This window comes from Pelodiscus sinensis, chromosome 1 (assembly GCF_052426305.1).
Source record: "Pelodiscus sinensis isolate ZL-2025 chromosome 1, ASM5242630v1, whole genome shotgun sequence".
In the NCBI taxonomy this organism is placed as follows: domain Eukaryota; kingdom Metazoa; phylum Chordata; order Testudines; family Trionychidae; genus Pelodiscus; species Pelodiscus sinensis.
In genome coordinates, this window is record NC_143052.1 from 156,656,003 (window position 1) to 156,675,102 (window position 19,100).

Genomic DNA, 19,100 nt, shown 5'->3' on the forward strand with positions numbered 1-19,100 from the left:
GGAGGCAGAGGCAGCCAATGAAGCCTCCTCCCTTCCTGCCTCTCCACCCACACAGGAACAGAGCCACCCTGAAGTAGCTTACCATTGCAGCTCAGGTCCCTGCAAGGCTGCTGGCTGGAAGCCACCTAGGTAAGTGCCTCCCAGCCAGAGCCTTTACCACCCAAACCCTCTGTACTCCTTTCCCCCAGGTCACAACTCCCTCCCAGACCCTGAACCCCTCCTACACCTCTCTCCCAGGCCAAAATCTTTTCCTGCACCCATACCCCTCCCTGATCCCGCACTTCATTCTCCTGCTCCAAGTCACCACACAAACCCTTTACACCCCATCATAAACACAGAAATTTTGACAGTAATAAAAAAAAACCCCAAGACATCTTCTTATGAGAAGGGGCATTAATTCTAGTGATCTGCCCCAGTTCAACCTTAGGAAATTACATTCCCTCTAATTCCTCTTCAATCTCAAATTATATTTAAAGCTAAATTCTTACATTAGCTACTGTTCACACAAGCACTATGAAGTAATTGAGATTAACCTAAATTGTTAAATGAAGGGTAGTTACTAACTAGTGTGTCAACAAGTCAGTACAAACTTCTAAGAAATCAGGAAAGGATGTACATTCTTTACCTTGCATGCATGAGGCTTTACACCTGTATGTTTGAGCATGTGTATTCTGAGAGCGTACAGCTTGGGTAGAGTTCTTCCACATATATCACATATAAACTCCCGCTTAGTTCTGCCTTTCACTGCTGATGCTCCCGTCTCTTCTATACTAGCAGTTGCAGAACTCACTTCATTTTTTCGAGTATGTCGAACAAGGTGGGCACGTAGCGAGGCACCATACTGGAACTCTTTTTTACATAGCTAGGAAAGAAAATACACTGTGCTCTAATGTGTATTTTCTGAAATTATTTCAAAACTGTTGAATTATCTTGTTTCAAGAAACCTTTGCACAAAAACTTCACATTTGTAAACAAACATGATATCATGGTAATATGATTAGCTAGTCTATAAATCCAGTTACTAAAACTATAAATATGCATTACATCTCAGTGTACTTTCAATGTAAGGCTCCTTATTAGCTGTAAATATTAAAATAGTGGCAGAGGCAATTGTTGTCAGAAGCAGCTTTATACTGGTTCAGTTCCCAATAACATTCACTTCCAAACTTTTCTAAATCTGTAAGACAAAAATAAATGCACGTGCTAACAGCAACATTAAGAGCAATTACCAACCAAGAGGAATTTTTGAAAAATGTAAATAAGACAAACTTACTGGGCATTTGTAATCTTTAGCTCTTTCATGTTTCAGTGTATGCATTATAAGCGAATAACGCCTCTGAAAAACCATCCCACATTCATTGCATTTGATCTGAGCTTCTGCCTCATTCTCTGCAGTATCTCTTTTGGGTTGCTTCATCTTCTTCCCTCTTTGCACTAATTTCATGGCAACCTAATTTGGGAAAAAAACCTTTGAATGATAGTTTTTAATAAAAAGTACTATATTCTGTCTTATGCTTGGTTTTAAGCATCAACCTTCATTACTATATCACTTTTAATATTAATATAATATGTAGCTCTTGTATAGTATCAGCAATGACTGTAATGTTAACAAATTTCACTAAATTTATAGTAACTGTTTAAAAGAAAAATGAACCCACAATGATACTGCAGATCATATGTTTAAAACGCTGTTTTACCATGAAGTGGGTAGTATCTTAGTAGAATCGAGATTGGCTGGTCTTTAGCCCCACTGAAGCTGCCCGCCCTCCCCATGGCTCCAGGAAAAGCTGGGGCCACCTGCCACTCACCCTCTTACCCCACGCTGGGGAATGCTGGAGCCACCTTCCATTTACCCGCCCTCTCTCCCCCATGCTCCTGGGGAAGGCTGGGAGCTGTGCACAGCCTGCCCTCCCCCCCCCCCAATATGATGAAGGAAGGGTCAAAACCTGGAGGCCACCCACCTCCTAGTGAGGAAGGGGTGTTCTGCTCCTACAGTGGGGGGGGGGGGGAGGGGGGGCCTTGGATAGCAGGGGAAAGGCCTCAGGCAGAAGGCCAGGCTTGGGACTAGCCTCACCCAACTCAAGGTTCACCCCCTGCCTATGCGAAAAATACCTATCACCTGTATAAGCAATTATGTTGTATTAACATTCATATTTCTATCCAAGGCATTGCTTAGTAGTGAAATGATGTGTTTTTACTCTACTTTGAAAACAAATGATATTTTCTTCCACTGAAAACTAGACTTTGATACTAAATAGTATATTTCTTATACCTGCTGTATTGCTGATTTTGGGTTTGTCTTCCTGTTCTGTAGCTTTTTCTCTATTCCTCTGTGCAATCTGATATATCCACCCTCACTAACAGAACGTTGACGAAGTTTGCTTTTATAAGTATCATCTTGGCTGCTCACGATGCTCTCAGATGGTGATACCAGAGTGCTGTCTGCCTTACATGGCCTGCTACATTTTTGCTTGAGTGCTTCTAAAGACTCTTCTGAAGTGATTTCTACATTTTCTGTGCTGCTCTCATTTTGATCAGCCTCAGTGTCTTCTGTTGGAGAGCATGTTTCCATGTCCTCTGTCACTGGAGGCTCAGACTGTATGACAGAAACAATGTTATTTGCAATGCTCTGTACCATTTCTATTTTTATTTCATTTCCACTTGTTTCAGTATAAACAGACTGTACTGTAGGCTCTGTTATAGCCTCTGAAGTCTGAGAGTCAGACTGTGGTGCTGTTGTCTCCTCTTGTCCAGTGCTGGGAGATGCTCCATTCACAGTTGCCACTACTTCACTGTTTACCACTTCTGTAGGCAGAGGCTGTTCAACACTATCCACAGGCTGCGTCTCAACTGCATTCTGCTCTGGCAAACTCTGTGTTGACTCTACAGTGTGAATATCTCCCTTTTGGTAGACTGTAATTTGTTTGTCTTCCATCTGTTTGTGCACATTTTCACAGATTTCCAAAACCTCTGACATGAAGAGATGCCTGGCTAGCATGGCAACTTCTGCCATGCTACAGAAGTCAAAAGTTAACACTGAGGTATAAGCAAATTCCAGTAAAGGGAGGAAACTTGTCTTGCAAAAACCTGCATGGAATATACAAGAAGTGTGAGATTATAGAAAACACAGTGATCACCAAATTGTTTCAAGCTAATCCATAATGAACATCCCTTAATTTGGATGGGCTTTTGTGTTAGAGTAATGTCTATAATCTAGCTGTTTCAGCAACTATATATTATTTCAGTTAGCATCTCATTCGTGAGCAGAAGTGTTCTCCCAGCATGGACGCCTGCCTAAGTCAAACACACTAGGATCACAATATTAAATACAACTGAAGCAGTTTTGAATTTTTTAACTGCTTCTAAATAAAGTATGGTACTGCTCCCCTCTCTGAAATAGAAATCCTGGCCCTATTTGTATCTTCTTGCACCTTTTGCATTAAGGATAAAGTGCAGGAGGATAAGATAAAAAATGACATGGTGGAGGAAAAAGATACAAAAGAGAAAAAGTGACAACAGTTCAAGAAATGTATATGAAATCACTTTTAAAATACATATCTTCCACCCACAATTATGAGAACCACTGAAACTTACCTTTGAGCAGCTTCTGGACTGTCATGCTAAAAGTCAATTTGTTCATCCATCTTAACTACAGGAGGATAGGAATTGGGAGAGGAAACAAGAAGAAAGGCCAGTACTAGGCCAACATACCAAGCATTCACCCATGTGCTATGTATAGTAACTTCTGTCACGAAAGTACAGTTTTTGAAGCTTTATTAATATCTTCTTGACTTCAAGAGACTTGAATGGTCAATTTTTTGTGCTGCCTGTGTCTGTATAACATTACCACTTGACCAAAAGTGTTTGCTCTGGCAAAAAAAACTCTTCAAGAAGATAATGAACAGTCCTTTATATATTCAGGCATTGGCCTGCTTCTAAACTCAATGAACTAATATGAAGCACAAACACAACTAAGCCAATTATAAACAGTTATTCAAAGGCTACATAAGAATTACTGGGTGATAGTCTATGGTCTGTGTTATGCATGAGGCAAGATTATATGATGGTTTCTTCCAACATAAAATCCAAAAAACTCACAATATTTCTAAATCAAGAAGTAAGCTCATTTCTTAAATATTCAGGTGCCATTATGCCACATTTATTAAACTTTACTTAACATTTTCTGCTTAAATTCTTTTGAAGTTACAGCTTATTTACCTGAAAGATCCACTACCGCTTCATGACTGGAGACAGCTCCCTTTTCGATGAAAAGCTCCCGGAAGTACTCACTGTTAGCTGCCAAGACAGATTTGTGTGCTTTGTACTCTTCTCCTTCAATCAACAGAGTAACATCACAGAACTGATTGGAAAGTCTCTGTTGGTTCAGTTGGTTTAAAACTGACAGAGAATGTTTTGAAGAAGACTGCTTCACAAGGCCTTTACTATCAACCTACCAAAAACAAATCCATTACAAAAAGGTGCTTTACATTTATCTTTTTCAGCTTTCATACTGAGCACTATACATTTCTTCTTTTCTAGAAAAAAAAATCAGCACATCTTATTAAAAGCAGGGATTTTAATTAATTGTTTCAATTTCTAATACTCTCCCTTTTAGGCATTTATTTAAACTTATATTTGCACAATATAAAAACAGACAAAACAATAGAAAAAATTATAAAATCTGTGAAACTTAAAAATATCCTATACACAAGCAGTCATTTGAGAAAAAAAAAATTAAGAGAAGGATGACCAAAAAAATAGATACTGGTGACCCATTTGATCCAGTTTCTCAACACTGCAATACACTCGGTGTTAGTTGAACATTCAGTGCACTTTAATATCAAATCACATGGTAAGAATGACAGCTATGATAAATATTAATTTGTCTAAGACACTAAAATTTAACATTTTTGTAATTTTACAAATATATAAAATGGCTACTTACAAATACAAGCTCATGTTTTGCTATTGGCTTCTTTTTCACAGATTTCGGTGATGCAGCTGGGACAGATGCAGTGTTACTTAATTCATCATCTGTTTCATTACTATCTTCGTGAGATCTTGTGTCCAGTCCTAGTTCCTCTAGCATTTCAGAAGGATCTGACAGAGATCTAGAACGATCTAGCTTTTCTTGGCATTTACTACATTCTTTAATGTAATCTTTAACTTGTTTAAGAATACCTAAAGAAAAGCATCAACAAAAGCCTCATGAGTTTATGTTAATCATCTATTTTACATTATGTGCACGAGAAAAGGAAATCTGTCATGTTACTGATATATTATATCTATACGCTTGTGTATTTATTGGGAGAAATAAGGCAAATTGTTTTTCTATGCTTTCGTTCTCTGGCTCCCATGTGTTCTTAAGAATACAGGACAACCATTACTGTATCCCAGCTGTTATCAGGAGATTGAGATGTACAACGTCCTACAGATTGCCTGTATTACTAGCTACTCAATAGATGAATAATTTTAAAAATATACCTCATCGCCATATTTAATCTCCTCTTCACAAAGCTAAATTCCATTAAACTAGGAAGATGAAAAAATCACCAAGGTCATTCCCAAACTAGAGATATTAGCAATAACATATATCGGTTAATCTTTTAAACAGCTAAGCCTAGGATTATCAATTAATCCAAACTACTACATGGAACTCCTGCCCCTTACTACTTCTGTATCAGAGGCAGCAAAGGGGGGGCAGGTGGGAGCCAGTGCTAGGGGTCAGGGGAACTTGCTTAAAAGCTGTGTGATGCTGGAGCAGCCTCTGTCTGCAGGGAGTTTGGGCCCCTCGAAGGGCTGCTCCAGCACATGGTTTCTGTAAAGGGAAATCAGCCTCTCTAATCTGCTAGAGTTCTTTGACGGGGTCAACAAATATGTGAACAAGGGGGATCCAACGGATGTAGTATACTTAGATTTCCAGAAAGCCTGTGACAAGGTCCCTCACCAAATGCTCTTGAGTAAAGTAAATTGTCATGGGATAAGAGAGAAAGTCCTTTCGTGGATTAATAACTCGTTAAACGACAGGAAACAAATGGCAGGAATAAATGGAAAGCTTTCCAAGTGGAGAGGAGTAACTCGTGGTGCCCCGCAAGGATCTGTCCTGGGACCCATCCTATTCAACTTATTTATAAATGATCTAGACTAGAGAAACGGGTAAACAGTGAGGTGGCAAAAATTGCAGATACCAAACTGCTCAAGACAGTTAAGACCAAACCAGACTGTGAAGAGTTTCAAAAAGATCTCACCAAACTAAGTGATTGGGCAACAAAATGGCAAATGAAATTTAATGTTGATAAAGCACATCAGAAAACATAATCCCAACTACACATACAATATGATGGGAACTAATTTGGCTACAACTATTCAAGAGAGAGATCTTGGAGTCATTGTGAATAGTTCTCTGAAAACTTCCACTCAGTGTGCAGCAGCAGTGAAAAAAGCAAATAGAATGTTAGGTGTCATTAAAAAAGGAATATAAAAAATAAGACAGAAAATATTTTCTTGACTCTATATAAAACCATGGTACACCCACATCTTGAATACGGCATTTAAATGTGATCACCTTATCTCAAAAAAGATATACTGGTATCAGAAAAGGGCAGCAAAAATGATTAGGGGTTTAGAACAGGTCCCATATGAAGAGAAATTAAAAAGACTTGGCATTTTCAGCTTAGAAAAGAGAAGACTAAGGGGGTATACGATAGAGGTCTATAAAATCATGACTCATGGAAAAAGCGAATAAGGAAAAGTTATTTACTTATTCCCACAATATAAGAACTAGGGGTCACCAAAGGAAATTAACAGGCAGCAGGTTTAAAACAAACAAAAGGAAGTTTTTCTTCACGCAGAGCAGAGTCTACCTGTGCAACTCCTTGCCAGAGGATGCAGTGCAGGCTAACACTTTAACAGGGTTCAAAAAAGAGCTAGATAGATTCATGGATGTTAGGTCCATCAATGGCTATTAGCCAGGATGGGTAGGAATGGTCTCCCTAGTCTCTGTTTCTCTGGAAGTGGGAGACAAGGGAGGCATCATGTGAGGATCACCTGTTGTGATCCCTCCCTGTGGGGCATCTGGTATCGGCCACTGTTGGCAGACAGGATATTGGGCTAGATGGACCTTTGATCTGACCCAGTATGGCCATTCTTATGATCATACCACCAGGCTAGTTCAACCCACAATTTGTAAAGCCATAAACAGAGTAATTAAAAAAAACCAATTATCTTGGTCATCTACAAGTCATTAAAGGAAATCTTTCATCAAGTGAAAATATTTAAATCTAACCTAAAAATTGAAAGAGGTGGGGATGAAGATTCATGAGCATTTTGTCAATTTTTGGTTGCCATTTTTATATCAGAATTGAAACTGCAAAATTTCAGTTAGCTCTAGAAATACGTCACAAACTGTGTGTCACGTTTATTCCTTACCTTACATAGTTTTTGTTAAGACAAGAACAGTCTTAGACACTTCTTCAGAACTCTAGCTTTTGTAGCCTTTATATCAGATTAATTCAAAGAAAGAATGCCCGTTGCTTAGAACTAGGGATGTGAAGCTATAACCACATACACGGTTAACCAATGAACCTGGGCTCATCAGTTAACCTTCTCTGTTACATGCAGGTCCCTGGTACATGGCTTAAGGGAGGCATCAGGTAGCCGCCTACCATCCCACACTTCTACCGCTGTATCACAGGCAACATCGGGGAAGGGTGGGCGGGGACAAGCTGGTACACAGGGGGAGCCAGCTTTTAAGCTGGTTGTCTATGTGCACTAGTTCCAAGGGAGCCGTCTGCCTCCCACATAAAACCCTTCAAATTTTCAGCGGTTACATGGTTACTCAAATGCATTTAACATCCCTAGTTTGAACTAAGGATGTTAAAGACTAGTCTTTTGACTAGTTGATATCCCCCTCCCTTGCTGTCTCTATGAAATAGAGGCAGCAAAGGGGGATATCAACTAGTCAAAAGACTAGTCAAAAGACCAGGAAGCCCGGAATCTTTTGACTCTTCCCTAGCATAGCACATTAGATGTGTGTCTGATAATTCTATTCCTTCTTATAGTGTCAACCAACTAGCCTTGAAGTTGAGGTTCAGCTTACTGGATAGTAATGTCCAAGATCACTTTTAGAACATTTAAAAAAATTGGTTCCATTAACTAGTTTCTGGCCATCTGGTACAGAGGCTAATTTAACTAACAGTTTATATACCACAATTCATTTTTCTGCAATTTCATGTGTGAATTTCTTCAGAGGCCTTCGCTAAATCCAATTCAGGCCCTTTTACTAATTTGTTTTAAAACTTTCTGTGTTGATTCCTCAATGTAGATTACTTCCTCTGATAAGTCACCTAAAAAGAATGTCTGAGCCTGAGAATCACCCTCACAGCCTCAGGAGAGGCTAGATCCAATGCAAAGAGGGCATTTCTCAGCAATGACCTTATCTTCCTTCCTGGATAATCCAGTGGTCCTACTGACTGACAAGCATCCTGCTTCTAATATTCTTCAGGTATCAGCAATTGGTAAACTGTAGCCCCCGACTGACACGCGCCCCAGACTCTGACACACACAGTGCACCAGACCTCTCCGCTAACGGGGCTCGGGAAAGCCACTGAGGTCCGTACAGCCTCCAGGAGGGTGTGGCCGGAACCCCGCCCACACACGCTGGCTGCCGCATGTGGCGTCCCACCTACCCCACCGGGGCTCCATGTGCAGCGGCCGCTAGAGCCGCTCAGGACAATCCCCCGGCGCTCTTCTCCCCTCCCTGTTTTGCCCGAGCGGGCACAGCGCGCTGCTGCGAGACCGGCCCCGCCGTGGTGCCTCCCGTCCGGCCGCGTGGGGCTGAGCCACGCCGCGCACCCTCTCCCGGCCTCGGTCCCCGCCTCACCTCTCCACCAGTAGCGCTGCGAGAGCCCCTGCCAGGTCTGCAGGCGGGTGCGATGGGCGCCCTCGGGGCCGAGGTGGGCGGCGCGGATGAGGCGGGCGCGGCGCTCGGCCTGCAGCACCACCTCGAGCTCGGCGAAGCGCTGCTGGTCCCGCTGCCGCCGCTGGTAGTAGAGGGTCCCGTCGCGCACCACGTAGCAGGCGGCCGCCTTGCGGATCTTGCGCTTGGCGTTGCCCTCGGTGCCGGGCGCGTAGGGCTCCCGCTCGTTGGTCAGGTAGCGCAGGATGGCCAGGTAGCTCTCCTCGCTGGACATGGCGCCGCCGGGCTGGGCCCGCTCCTGCCCCGGCTGCCTCCCGCGGGGCGTCTCGGCCGCTGCCCGCCTAGGGGCCGCCCTCAGCCCCGAGGGAGCGTCTCAGGCCCTCGGCCTAGGGGAGGCCCCTGGGGCGTCTCCCCAAGAGCGCGGTGGGGGCCCCTTAGGCGGGGGGGGGGGGGCGCCGGGGTGTCCGCGCGGCCCGGGGCCCGGCAGAGCATGCGCCGCTGGGGGGCGGGAGGGGAGCCGCCGAGCCGCGGGTACGAGGGAGCCTGAGCAGCCCTGGGGCAGAAGGAGGGAGGCTGAAGGCAGCGGCCCCCCGGGCAGCGGGTCCGGAGGGAGCCGGGCCCGGGGGGGGAACTGGAGTTTCCCAGCCAGCGGCGGCGGGAGGGAGAAGCTCGGGCAGCAGCAACGGAAAGACAAAATGGCTGCTGCACAAGCGGAAGTGAGGTCAGAAGCCCCAGCACAGGGGAGGGGCTCCGGGAGTAGCAGAAGAGGGGGGGGAGCAGCATCGAGAGCGCAACGTGTATGGCCGGGGGGCGCTCTCTTGGAAACGGACGAAAGCGTAAAAGGGCTGAGGTCGGAACGACGCCATCTTAGAACCGGGCACGGAGTGCGCCCGAGCGCTGTCTTGGCACATGGCCAAAAGCGCGGAAGTGAGGTCAGCTCACCTCACCTCCATCTTTAATTGGGGTAAGACGTCCCTTAGCGAGCTTCACATAAAGGCAGCAGCCATGTTGAAATAGGGCAAAGCTTGCGCCAAAACAATGACACGCCCTTTGTAGACTTGAGTCCATCACTGACTTCTAGCGGGGAAGGGAGGGGAGGAGAGAGGGTGGATGCACTTCGCGGGTGGCTGCCTGCTAGTTTCAGAGCAGTTGAAATCATATCGCCTGGCAATATTTTGGAAGATGCACCGTCCCTGTAGGATTCATTTTGCCTTTCCAGGAAATAAAGATTAATCTTTAATTAAGCGTTGTCATGTAATGAACTCTGCAACCAGAATTGGTAACCCTAATATAAAAGCACTCTCCTTTCCATTCAAGCAGCATGAGCATATGGAAATCAAATCAATGTTGCCGTTGCCAACCCCAAGCATGAGTTAGGCCCCAAAATCATGAAAATGACAAATTATGAGAATTTTGAAAATGTGGGATTCTCCACATTCATTTTTTGGTTGTTGAGCCTTTGTAATCGCAAGGGCTAAATTTTTTTTCAAAAGGAAAGCTACAGTTTTGTGCAGTCTCAATTCCACAAGAAGAGTAAGAGTCGTTAAGAAAGCACCATATATAAAGTTACATTAGACAATAAGATAAAAGAAATTGCATATACCACCCTAACACATCAGTATGTCCTGCTGCCCATTATACCAGACCCTTCCCTCCCTCCTCCTTCTTGTGAAAGTGATTTTAGGATTGGTAACTATCCCACATAAGAGCAGATGTTAGCTGTAGGATCCTGTTAGTATCTACACCAGGAATTAAAGGCAGAGGGGTAGTCCTTGATCAGAGTGAAGGGTTTTATATTATCAAATTATATAACAAAACTAGTTTTTGTGATGCAGGGATGAGGAACCTTTTTTCTATTGGGGGCCATTCACACATACACACAAAAAAGGCACAAGCCGCACACAGCCCCATGGGGGAGCATGGAGGCTCAGGGCTTCCCACATGCTTCAGTGTGGGACCAAAAATGAGGGGTTCAGGGTACAGGAGAGGATTCTGAATTACAGGAGCAGGCTATTGGGTGGGTCACAGGGGTGAAGGTGCAGCCTCTGGGAGGGAGTTACAGTGCAGTAGGGGGTTTTGACCTTGGGCAGGGTTTTGGGGTGAAACTGTGGGGAACTTAGGGGTGGTGTGTGTGGGGCTAGGGTTGAGTTGAGTCAGTACTGTTTCAGTCCTGCAGGGGGCACCATGGCACTCAGGCAAGTCTCAGTGCCATGGGTCCGCTCCAGTTAAGGAAGGGGCAGAGGTTCCCTGCTCCTATTGTAGTGCAATTATAGTAGATTCCATTACTTGTCTATGGGTTTTTGTTGATTTCACCTGGATAACTAGTACCTGCAGCAAGGGACGAACTAATCTTGCTTTTTTCCAAACCAATTTTCAGAAGTCAGAACCAAATTTTAACTGGATTTACTTATCTGAAGTTACCCATTCTGTGTCTAGAAATTAAAACGGGAGAGAAGTGCCCAGTTTCTTAAAATCATTTGTATTGATCAAATGCAAAATATACAGCCAACATATAAGGTCCTATCTTTCAATTGGATCTGCATGAATTGACCTTTGCTGCAATCCACACAAACTAAAGGATCAGGACCTTTGTAAGCAACTTATTAAGTTAATATATTTTAATAAGTCTAAATCCTTTCAAGTGTTCCCAGCACTGGATATGAAAGAGAAGTTATTTGCTGAGTGCAAGTTACAATCAAACTATTATCTGCATTCTGAAACAAGAAGAGCCTCAATCCCCAGCCAGTACTGCCTTCAAGTGCACTGGTGGGGTGGTCCTCTTGTAATGCCTTAGCTCTGGGTTCACATTTCCCCCATATGGAGTTAAATAGGATGCTTGAAGGAGATACATCAGAGTGCCCACTATATTACCTTTTTAGATCCAAAAGCCTCGATCAGTGTGCTTGCACTGGGAACCTACCAACTGTGGCAGCTAAATGATTTTCTCAAAGGTCCACTTGTGTCCTATGGGAGAAGGAAAATTCTAGCTAGCTGTTTAGTTGACCAAAACTTAGGTTTTGCTGCAAGAAGGGGAGAGGGGGGGAGCCCTAACCAGCCACTGCCAATCTGAGGGCATAAGAAAAAAATTACATCCTAGCCTCATAGTGGGAAGTAACATAACCTGCTGCAACCTATATAGGGAAGGGTGTGGTTGGTTGACTGGTAGTAAATAGCACTGTGCATCTAAGCACAGCTCTACATAGCAATTAAACGGCCCTTGAGCCCAAGCTCTATTAAGAAAGAGGCAGCAAAGGGGCAGGGGAGAGGGTGCTTCAAAGCAGCAGCACCCTGTTGTTGGGGACTCCCCCGCTGACTCTAGGCAGCGCTGCTGCTTTGAAACATGGGAGGAGAAGCTTGGAGCTAGGAGAGCACTTTCCTGCAGCACTTCTACCTTTGAAGTGTAGCAACAGCCCTGTACCTGTTGCTATACTTCAAAGACAGAAGCACCCTTATCAATTAAACAGTCAATGCAAATTCTATGGACTATTCAATTAGCCAGTTAAATCAATCTAATCTAATCCTGACAGCACCTTACTGGAATCCTGTATGTTTAACAATTTACAGTCTGAACTAAGCTAGTTACTACTGTATGTAATTGGCTACATTTCATTCTATTGCTCTCCAATAGTTAAGGTAAATTTTGGTACAAATACACGATTTGTTTCATTATCCACATTAGTCAGATAAAGCAGTCTTCAACAGTGTTTAAATAAGCCTTTAGCCTGTAGATTTAAACCTAATAAAAAAAACTCAGCACAAGTTATGAAAGTCAGATGTTTATTTATCACAACCAACTACTGTCTGATAGGTTAGCGCTTTCCACCAACACGAGGAGCAGAAACTTTCACTGGCTTCACAATCTTTTGTTTAGGTGCAGCCTTTGTGGGAGCCTGTAAAGAGACATTAAACATGATTTGAGAGGTATGGAATTTAGCTCTCCAAACAAATGTTTTCATTTTTGCCTTTACGCAATTTGACCAAGTTTTTCATTTAGAACATTCATGTCAAATCTACTACAGATAAGACACCAAAAAATTGACGCAACATAAGACTGCAAACAGTTATACTTGTGCTGCATTACCTTTACTCACTTCAGCATGACATCATCATAGTTTAAGTTCAAATAGTCACGTAATACAGAGACTATAACGCTGCTCGTTACATGGAGGACAAAGTAGATGCCATTACATCCCAAAACAGGCATAAAATCAATACATTACTATAGCTTCACTTATGGGGCTATTGCACTAATTGATCGGTGTTTCTCAACCACTGATCAATTACGAGTACCCTTGGGGTACTCAAGAGAAGTCGGGGGAGAGGGGTACTGCAACACCTGAAATTTGGAGAAAACTGAATTTGTTTTAAGTTTTATAGCATTTTATGATTTTTGTACTTTTTACACCCAAAAATTTCACCACTCACCCAGCTACGATTAAGTTGTTTAAACATGTGTTGCAACAGTAGAAAAAAATGATGTGACTGAAAATTGTAAGTACTGGGGGTACTTACACAATTTTTTTTTAAAGGGGTGCTTTATAAAAAAAAGACTGAGAAACACTGAGCTAGTCAGTCTTCTCAAAAGAGTCAGTTCACAAATAACACACTTCTGATGAAAGAGACTAATCTCATGCTAAAATACTGTTCTTTCAGATACTGTTCACCCTGGATAACTTGTGCTATGTAATCTCCATATCAGAGAATGCTAAAGCTGAAATTTTTGCTAAAGGAAATCACAAGTTTCCAGTTAAAATGTTTTGCTCTACAGTATTTCAGGATGCATTCAAAAAGCATCTACATATTACCATTACCTTTGTTGTAGAAGGAGTAGTCTTCTTGGTTGCCTGTTTAGCCTTCTTGGCTTCCTTGGCAGCCCTGTTAATTATATTTATAGGAAGAACTATAATCAACAAATTAACAGCTATTATTTTCCCCCTTTAATACTGGTTATTCCCTTCCAAAAGGGAAACAAGCTCTATTAAAAAAAGATAAATAAAAAGTTCCCATTAAACTAAAACTGTACTGTAGTTCCTCAGTATTTCAGGAAGACCCAATAAAAATATGACCTCACCCACCTTATGTCTCAATATTAAAATTTGTGAGGAAATGTAAAATAAAATGGCAAGTCTCTTGAGATATCCTGACATCATACTGTACACATTGTACTGGGACAATGCTAATGCTCAAGAAATATTAACACAATTTTATATGATTTAGCATTTTACAGTCTCTTTTCAAAAGACTGCAACATGCAAAGCACAGAGCTCTCCCATAGTTTAGGGACTTAAGAAAATCATAATCCTTAATTCTGGAAATAGTAAGGAGATTGCTCTCACCTAATGGCTTGTTCCCGCTGAGCCTTTCGCACTTCAGGCTTCTGATTTCTCTTGGCCATTATTTCAGCCAAAGATGCACCAGTAATAGCCCTCTGGAACTTGACAGCACGGCGTGTGCGCTTCTTTTGTATTTCTTCCTAAAATAGGAGAGCTTTAAAATCAATTAGTGCTACCAAAACCAAAAACTACTACTCTACCCCCTGCAAAAAACCCACAAAGGATAATTAGGAAAGTGGTTACTGTGAAGTCAAAATTTATCTGCAGTTATCAAACAGTAGTATACAGAATTGCTGTTGGATCTTAAAAAATTACTCTATCTTGGAAAATGCTGATTAATGGCAACTCCCATATCCACTTTTTGTGCAGACATATGAATCCAACAGCTTAATAGTGGCTGATTTCACAAGCCATTATAAATGTATGGAAAAGAGCTAAAAACTGCAAAAACTTTTTAATCAATCAGAAATTCCTTAGGACTGACTAGGAACAGAATGCCAGTATCAAGCTATTATTTGTTCCAATGGCCATGGAATTACCTTCCAGGAACATTAGACGAATCAAGAGTTCTCTCAACATTAGGAACACTACAAAACCTCTCTGACCAAAAACAAAACCAACCCCACACCCACCCACCCACCCACCATAACCAGCGTATCAGCATCACTTCTCTCCAGACCCCTTTCCAAAAGCACTACATTTAAGAACAGCTTTCTAGAACCACAAAAGAGAAGAATCAGAGGCTGCTTGGATTCTACAAGGGGTTTCAACACTACCAGCATTTTGGAAGTGGCAGATTCTTGGTTATCATACTAAAGAGTAGCTGTACAAAATCATAAAACTGTTTTCTTTTCCCTACCTGACAATCAGTTTTAAAAAAAACTGAAATCAAAGTGTGTCTTGTTACATCTCAATTTTTGTAACACGTTTAATTAGCAATCCTGCAAGCAGGTTTCAAAGGGTCTATCAAGTAAGGATGTCAAGGACTAGTAGACTAGCAAATGCGTCTCGGTCATCTGAAGAAGTGGGCAGTGCCCACAAAAGCTCACAATATCATCGACTTGTTTTGTTAGTCTATAAAGTGCTACCAGACCTTTTGTTGTTTTTTAAGTTTTTCCTGTACAGACTAACTTGGCTACCCCCTGAAGCTTCTCAGATAGTGAGTTGACTACAGGCAGTCCCCGGGTTACATGGATCCGACTTACATCGGATCCCTACTTACAAATGGGGTGAGGCAACCCCGCACTAGCTGCTTCCCCCCAGCAGACCAGGGAGACGTGAAGCTAGTGCTGCCCCCCCCCCCAGCAGACCAGGGAGACGCGGAGCAGCTTTTCTCAGCAGACACCTAAGCTTGAGAATAAAGGACTGAGGGAAGTGAGGTGTGGGAGAATAAAACTGAGCTCTGGAGAAATGTTTGGCTAGAGTTTCCCCTACAATATGTACCAGTTCCAACTTACATACAAATTCAACTTAAGAACAAACCTACAGTACCTATCTTGTACGTAACCCGGGGAATGCCTGTAGTCGATTTCTCCCCTCCCATCCCACCTCCCCGCGCCTCTATCACACAGAGGCAGCAAAGAGTATGCATGAAGAGGGGGTATTCCAAAGCAGCAGCACCACCGCACAGCTGTTCCCAGGCTCAGCTGTGTGGCGCTGCCGCTTTGAAACAGAGGCGGCGTTTCAAGGTGGCAGCGCTGCTGCTTTCCCCCAGGTTCTGGGGAAACGCCACACAGAATCCAGTCAGCTGGGGAGCCCCCCGCTGACAACAGGCTCCATGCTTCACTTCTGCTTAGAAATGCACAAGAGTCCCCACTGGTGACTCTTGTGCACTTCAAAGCTGGCACACCCGCATGCAGCCTGGAGTCAACGCAATTTCCCGCTGGCCCTTAGCTGCAAGCAGAGTTCCGCATGCCTCCTTTAAAATGTACAAGAGCCCCAGCGGGAAGTTCTACAGAACTCAATGGTTTAGGCTTCTTAGGCTATACAGAGAAACCTTACCATTATATGACAAAGACTTTTAAAAGAACATGTACTTTAATGCCTCTGGATACGTATACAGAAGGAATTCCATATGTGCCCCTGATGAAAACACATTTCTATCTCCAAAGATTTCAACTTCACAGCCAAAATTTTCAGACAGATGGGAGCATTTTTTTTATACCAGCTGTTTGCAAAGTTACATTCTAAAACTGTTTTATCAAACCAACACAAACAGTGCATTTAGAAAATCTCAGTTTAGAAAAAATAATCCCAGTTACTACCTGTGGATTAAGAAGCACTTTTTTCATTTACAGATCAATTTTTTAAATCAGGAACTCTGAATCTGTGTATTCAGTCTCAAGCGCAGAATGGCCTTGTTTGAGATCTCATATTGAAATACACAATTATAATTTGTGTTTAACAAATGACCACCTTTCAAATGTAAACCAACAAAATACCATCTTCACAAACCTGCAGCTGTGGGGAGAGATTAACCAGATTGTCTTTCAACAAGCTCTTGATTGGCAAAGCCATGATATTCACATGTGAGAAAGTCTTCACAATCACGAAGAGGGCTTGGAAAAAAAGCCTCTTTACAAACATAAAGATTTACATTCTACAGCAGTGGTTCTCAACTGCTGGGCCACGGACCAGTGTCAGGCCCATAAATTGCAGGCTGCAGTGGCTGAGAGTCAGGGCTAGAGTACGCCCTGGCCTGGCCTCATGAGCTGCTGCACAGCAGCCGGCTTCAGCTCCAGCAGCCACTACCGAAGCTGAGGCCATTCACCGTAGCCCCTCTAACATTTTATTTGCATATCTGTGCATTCATTATTTGCATAATAAGTATGTAAATAAAATATTACCAGTCCACCAAAAGTTTGTGAAGGAGTTTGCTGATCCGCAATACAAAAAAGATTGAGAACCACTGTCCTACAGAACTCGATGGTTTAGGCTTCTTAGGCTATCCAGAGAAACCTTTCATTTCCCTGATAGTCAGAGACAGCTAGAATTGTTCTGATACACCCAGGAAACCATTCTTCATTTGAAAATTTAAAGCAGTATTTATCACATGTGAAGTATACTTACAGACTGTCCTTTTTTGTGTTTGCGCCTATACAGAACAGTCCAGTTGATCTGACGGGGGTTTCTCTTGGAAAGAAATGCAGATTCGCATTTTGCATTCAAGAACTGGAAAACCTAGGGAAGCAAATTTATTTTAAGGCAACACTGTTATGTTTTCTGTAAGGTATCCAGGCCTGTATGTAAGAATTTCTGTGTGTGTAGGGTGTGTGCGCTCTTTTTTTTGTAAATGTGGACCTCAAGGGTGGAGACTGTGGAAAGATGCTTTCGCACCCCCTGCATATGGGTCTGATAATCTTTTGATCTCACTAATGCATTTAAGTGACATCTGTAGCTTTTTTATTTTTAAATATGGCCTCAGCTAAAACTTCAACTTGCATCCCTGCTTTCCATCTAATCTTCTGAATGGCCAATGAAAGCATAAACATTAAATACAAATTTCAAGACCATGTTGGTTATGGGGTGTGTCAGGTTAAATATATGTCCGACTCCTCAGCTATGTACAATGATTTTCCTGTACAGAAGAACTGGGAAGCAAGTAGTTCTTTCATAAACTTCATGATTCATGCTTTAAAATCCATCCCTGACATAGCAACAAGGAATGCTTAACATAAAAATGTCACCAAAATGTTTCCCCTCATAACATTCATTATGTAAAGGAGATGTGGAGAACCATTTTTGTTTCAGCACCATGGGGAGACCCACCCCGCGCAAGCCTGAGGGGCCAGATCCAGGCAAGCCAGGGGTCGCATGGAGCCTCTGTGCCTGAGGTTCCTCACCCAGATGTAAAGCTACACTCTCAAAGAGTAGACAAACCACTTAGGTTGTACTACACAACTGATGCTATGTCCTAAAAAAGCCATCTCCACCTCGGAAGATGAAAACCATCAGTTGTATCTTTTAGGCTAGTATTTGCAGTGAAACTCATTTAGCACTACTCCAGGAGGAAGTGGAGGGAGGGGTTAAATTTTATCATCACAGAGGGAACAGGAGAGCGGCTATCTGCAAACAATGAGCATATCTGAAGTGTCATGTTAACAATCTGGACCCCGCAAACGCCTTCCCACTCAGCATACTATCCTTGTCAGCACAAACCGGTGAATCAACCTAACCGGGATTGAAAACTTTCTTGGTTTCAGACCCCATTCTTAAAACCACCGCTTCCCAAACCACGAGTCCCCTAAGACTATTCTTTGCCCGGGACACCTAAGTACAGATGCTACCTGCTCCCGCAGCGCGCAAGCTTTTATACACGACAGACCCCCCCCCCCCCTCGCCAGGGCCTCCAGGGCGAGCCCGTGGCTTCCATTCAGCAGCCAGGAGGGCGCCACTCAGAAACTGCCGCCATTTGGCCCCGACCCGTAGGCTCCGCGCCGGGCCTCACCTTGCCGTCCGTGCGGGCGTAGCGGCGGCCGTGGCCCGGGTAGATCTTGTAGCCGCTGAAGCTGCATAGCTCGACCCTGCGGGGAGGGGGGGCAAGAGGAAGCAGAGCGGGTTAGAGGGGCGGGGCGGGCGGGCCCCGAGGGGCGCTCGGCTCGGAGGATGGAGCCGGATGGTGGAGCCGGTCGGGCCGGCGACACTTACTTCATGATGGCGGCGGCAGCTCCAACTCTAGCGAGCCCGGCAGCCAAGAGGAAGAGAGGATCATGGGAAACCGCCTTCTAGACGCGGCGCGGGGCACCATGGGAAACGCGCACCGCGCAGAGCATCACGGGAGGAAGCGCCCCCGTTTCCACCCTGAGGGATTTCTTCCCCCGTCTCTCAAATTCGCTTTAAAATGGCCGCTG

At 43.5% G+C, this 19,100-nt stretch overlaps 2 protein-coding genes across 2 annotated transcripts in view; both read right to left on the reverse strand.

Annotated features, from left to right (window-relative positions):
* ZBTB11 (zinc finger and BTB domain containing 11) overlaps positions 1-9,939 on the reverse strand; it is a 29,448-nt gene extending 19,509 nt beyond the window's left edge. Inside the window, exons 1-6 of the mRNA XM_075907696.2 lie at positions 8,882-9,939; positions 4,946-5,181; positions 4,219-4,450; positions 2,273-3,087; positions 1,274-1,450; positions 626-862 (exon numbers count right to left, since the gene is read on the reverse strand). Coding sequence (XP_075763811.2) covers positions 626-862; positions 1,274-1,450; positions 2,273-3,087; positions 4,219-4,450; positions 4,946-5,181; positions 8,882-9,191 — 2,007 coding nt within the window. The 5' untranslated portion in view covers positions 9,192-9,939. The remainder of the gene's footprint in view (positions 1-625; positions 863-1,273; positions 1,451-2,272; positions 3,088-4,218; positions 4,451-4,945; positions 5,182-8,881) is intronic.
* Positions 9,940-12,677: 2,738 nt separating this feature from the next.
* On the reverse strand, positions 12,678-19,039 carry RPL24 (ribosomal protein L24). The gene is made up of 6 exons (XM_075907873.2): positions 18,898-19,039; positions 18,698-18,773; positions 17,320-17,430; positions 14,254-14,390; positions 13,729-13,792; positions 12,678-12,807 (listed from the first exon to the last, which is right to left on the reverse strand). The coding sequence occupies exons 1-6, from the start codon at positions 18,900-18,902 to the stop codon at positions 12,727-12,729; spliced, it is 474 nt and encodes a 157-aa protein (XP_075763988.1). The 5' UTR covers positions 18,903-19,039; the 3' UTR covers positions 12,678-12,726.
* Between the last annotated feature and the right edge of the window lie 61 nt (positions 19,040-19,100).

What these genes read in the sequence shown, in the direction of transcription:
- RPL24 (XM_075907873.2), bottom strand. An exon ending in CAGCGGGAACAAGCCATTAG is followed by an intron (nt 13,793 to 14,253) that starts GTGAGAGCAATC and finishes TATAATTAACAG; the next exon opens with GGCTGCCAAGGAAGCCAAGA. An exon ending in CTACTCCTTCTACAACAAAG is followed by an intron (nt 12,808 to 13,728) that starts GTAATGGTAATA and finishes GTCTCTTTACAG; the next exon opens with GCTCCCACAAAGGCTGCACC.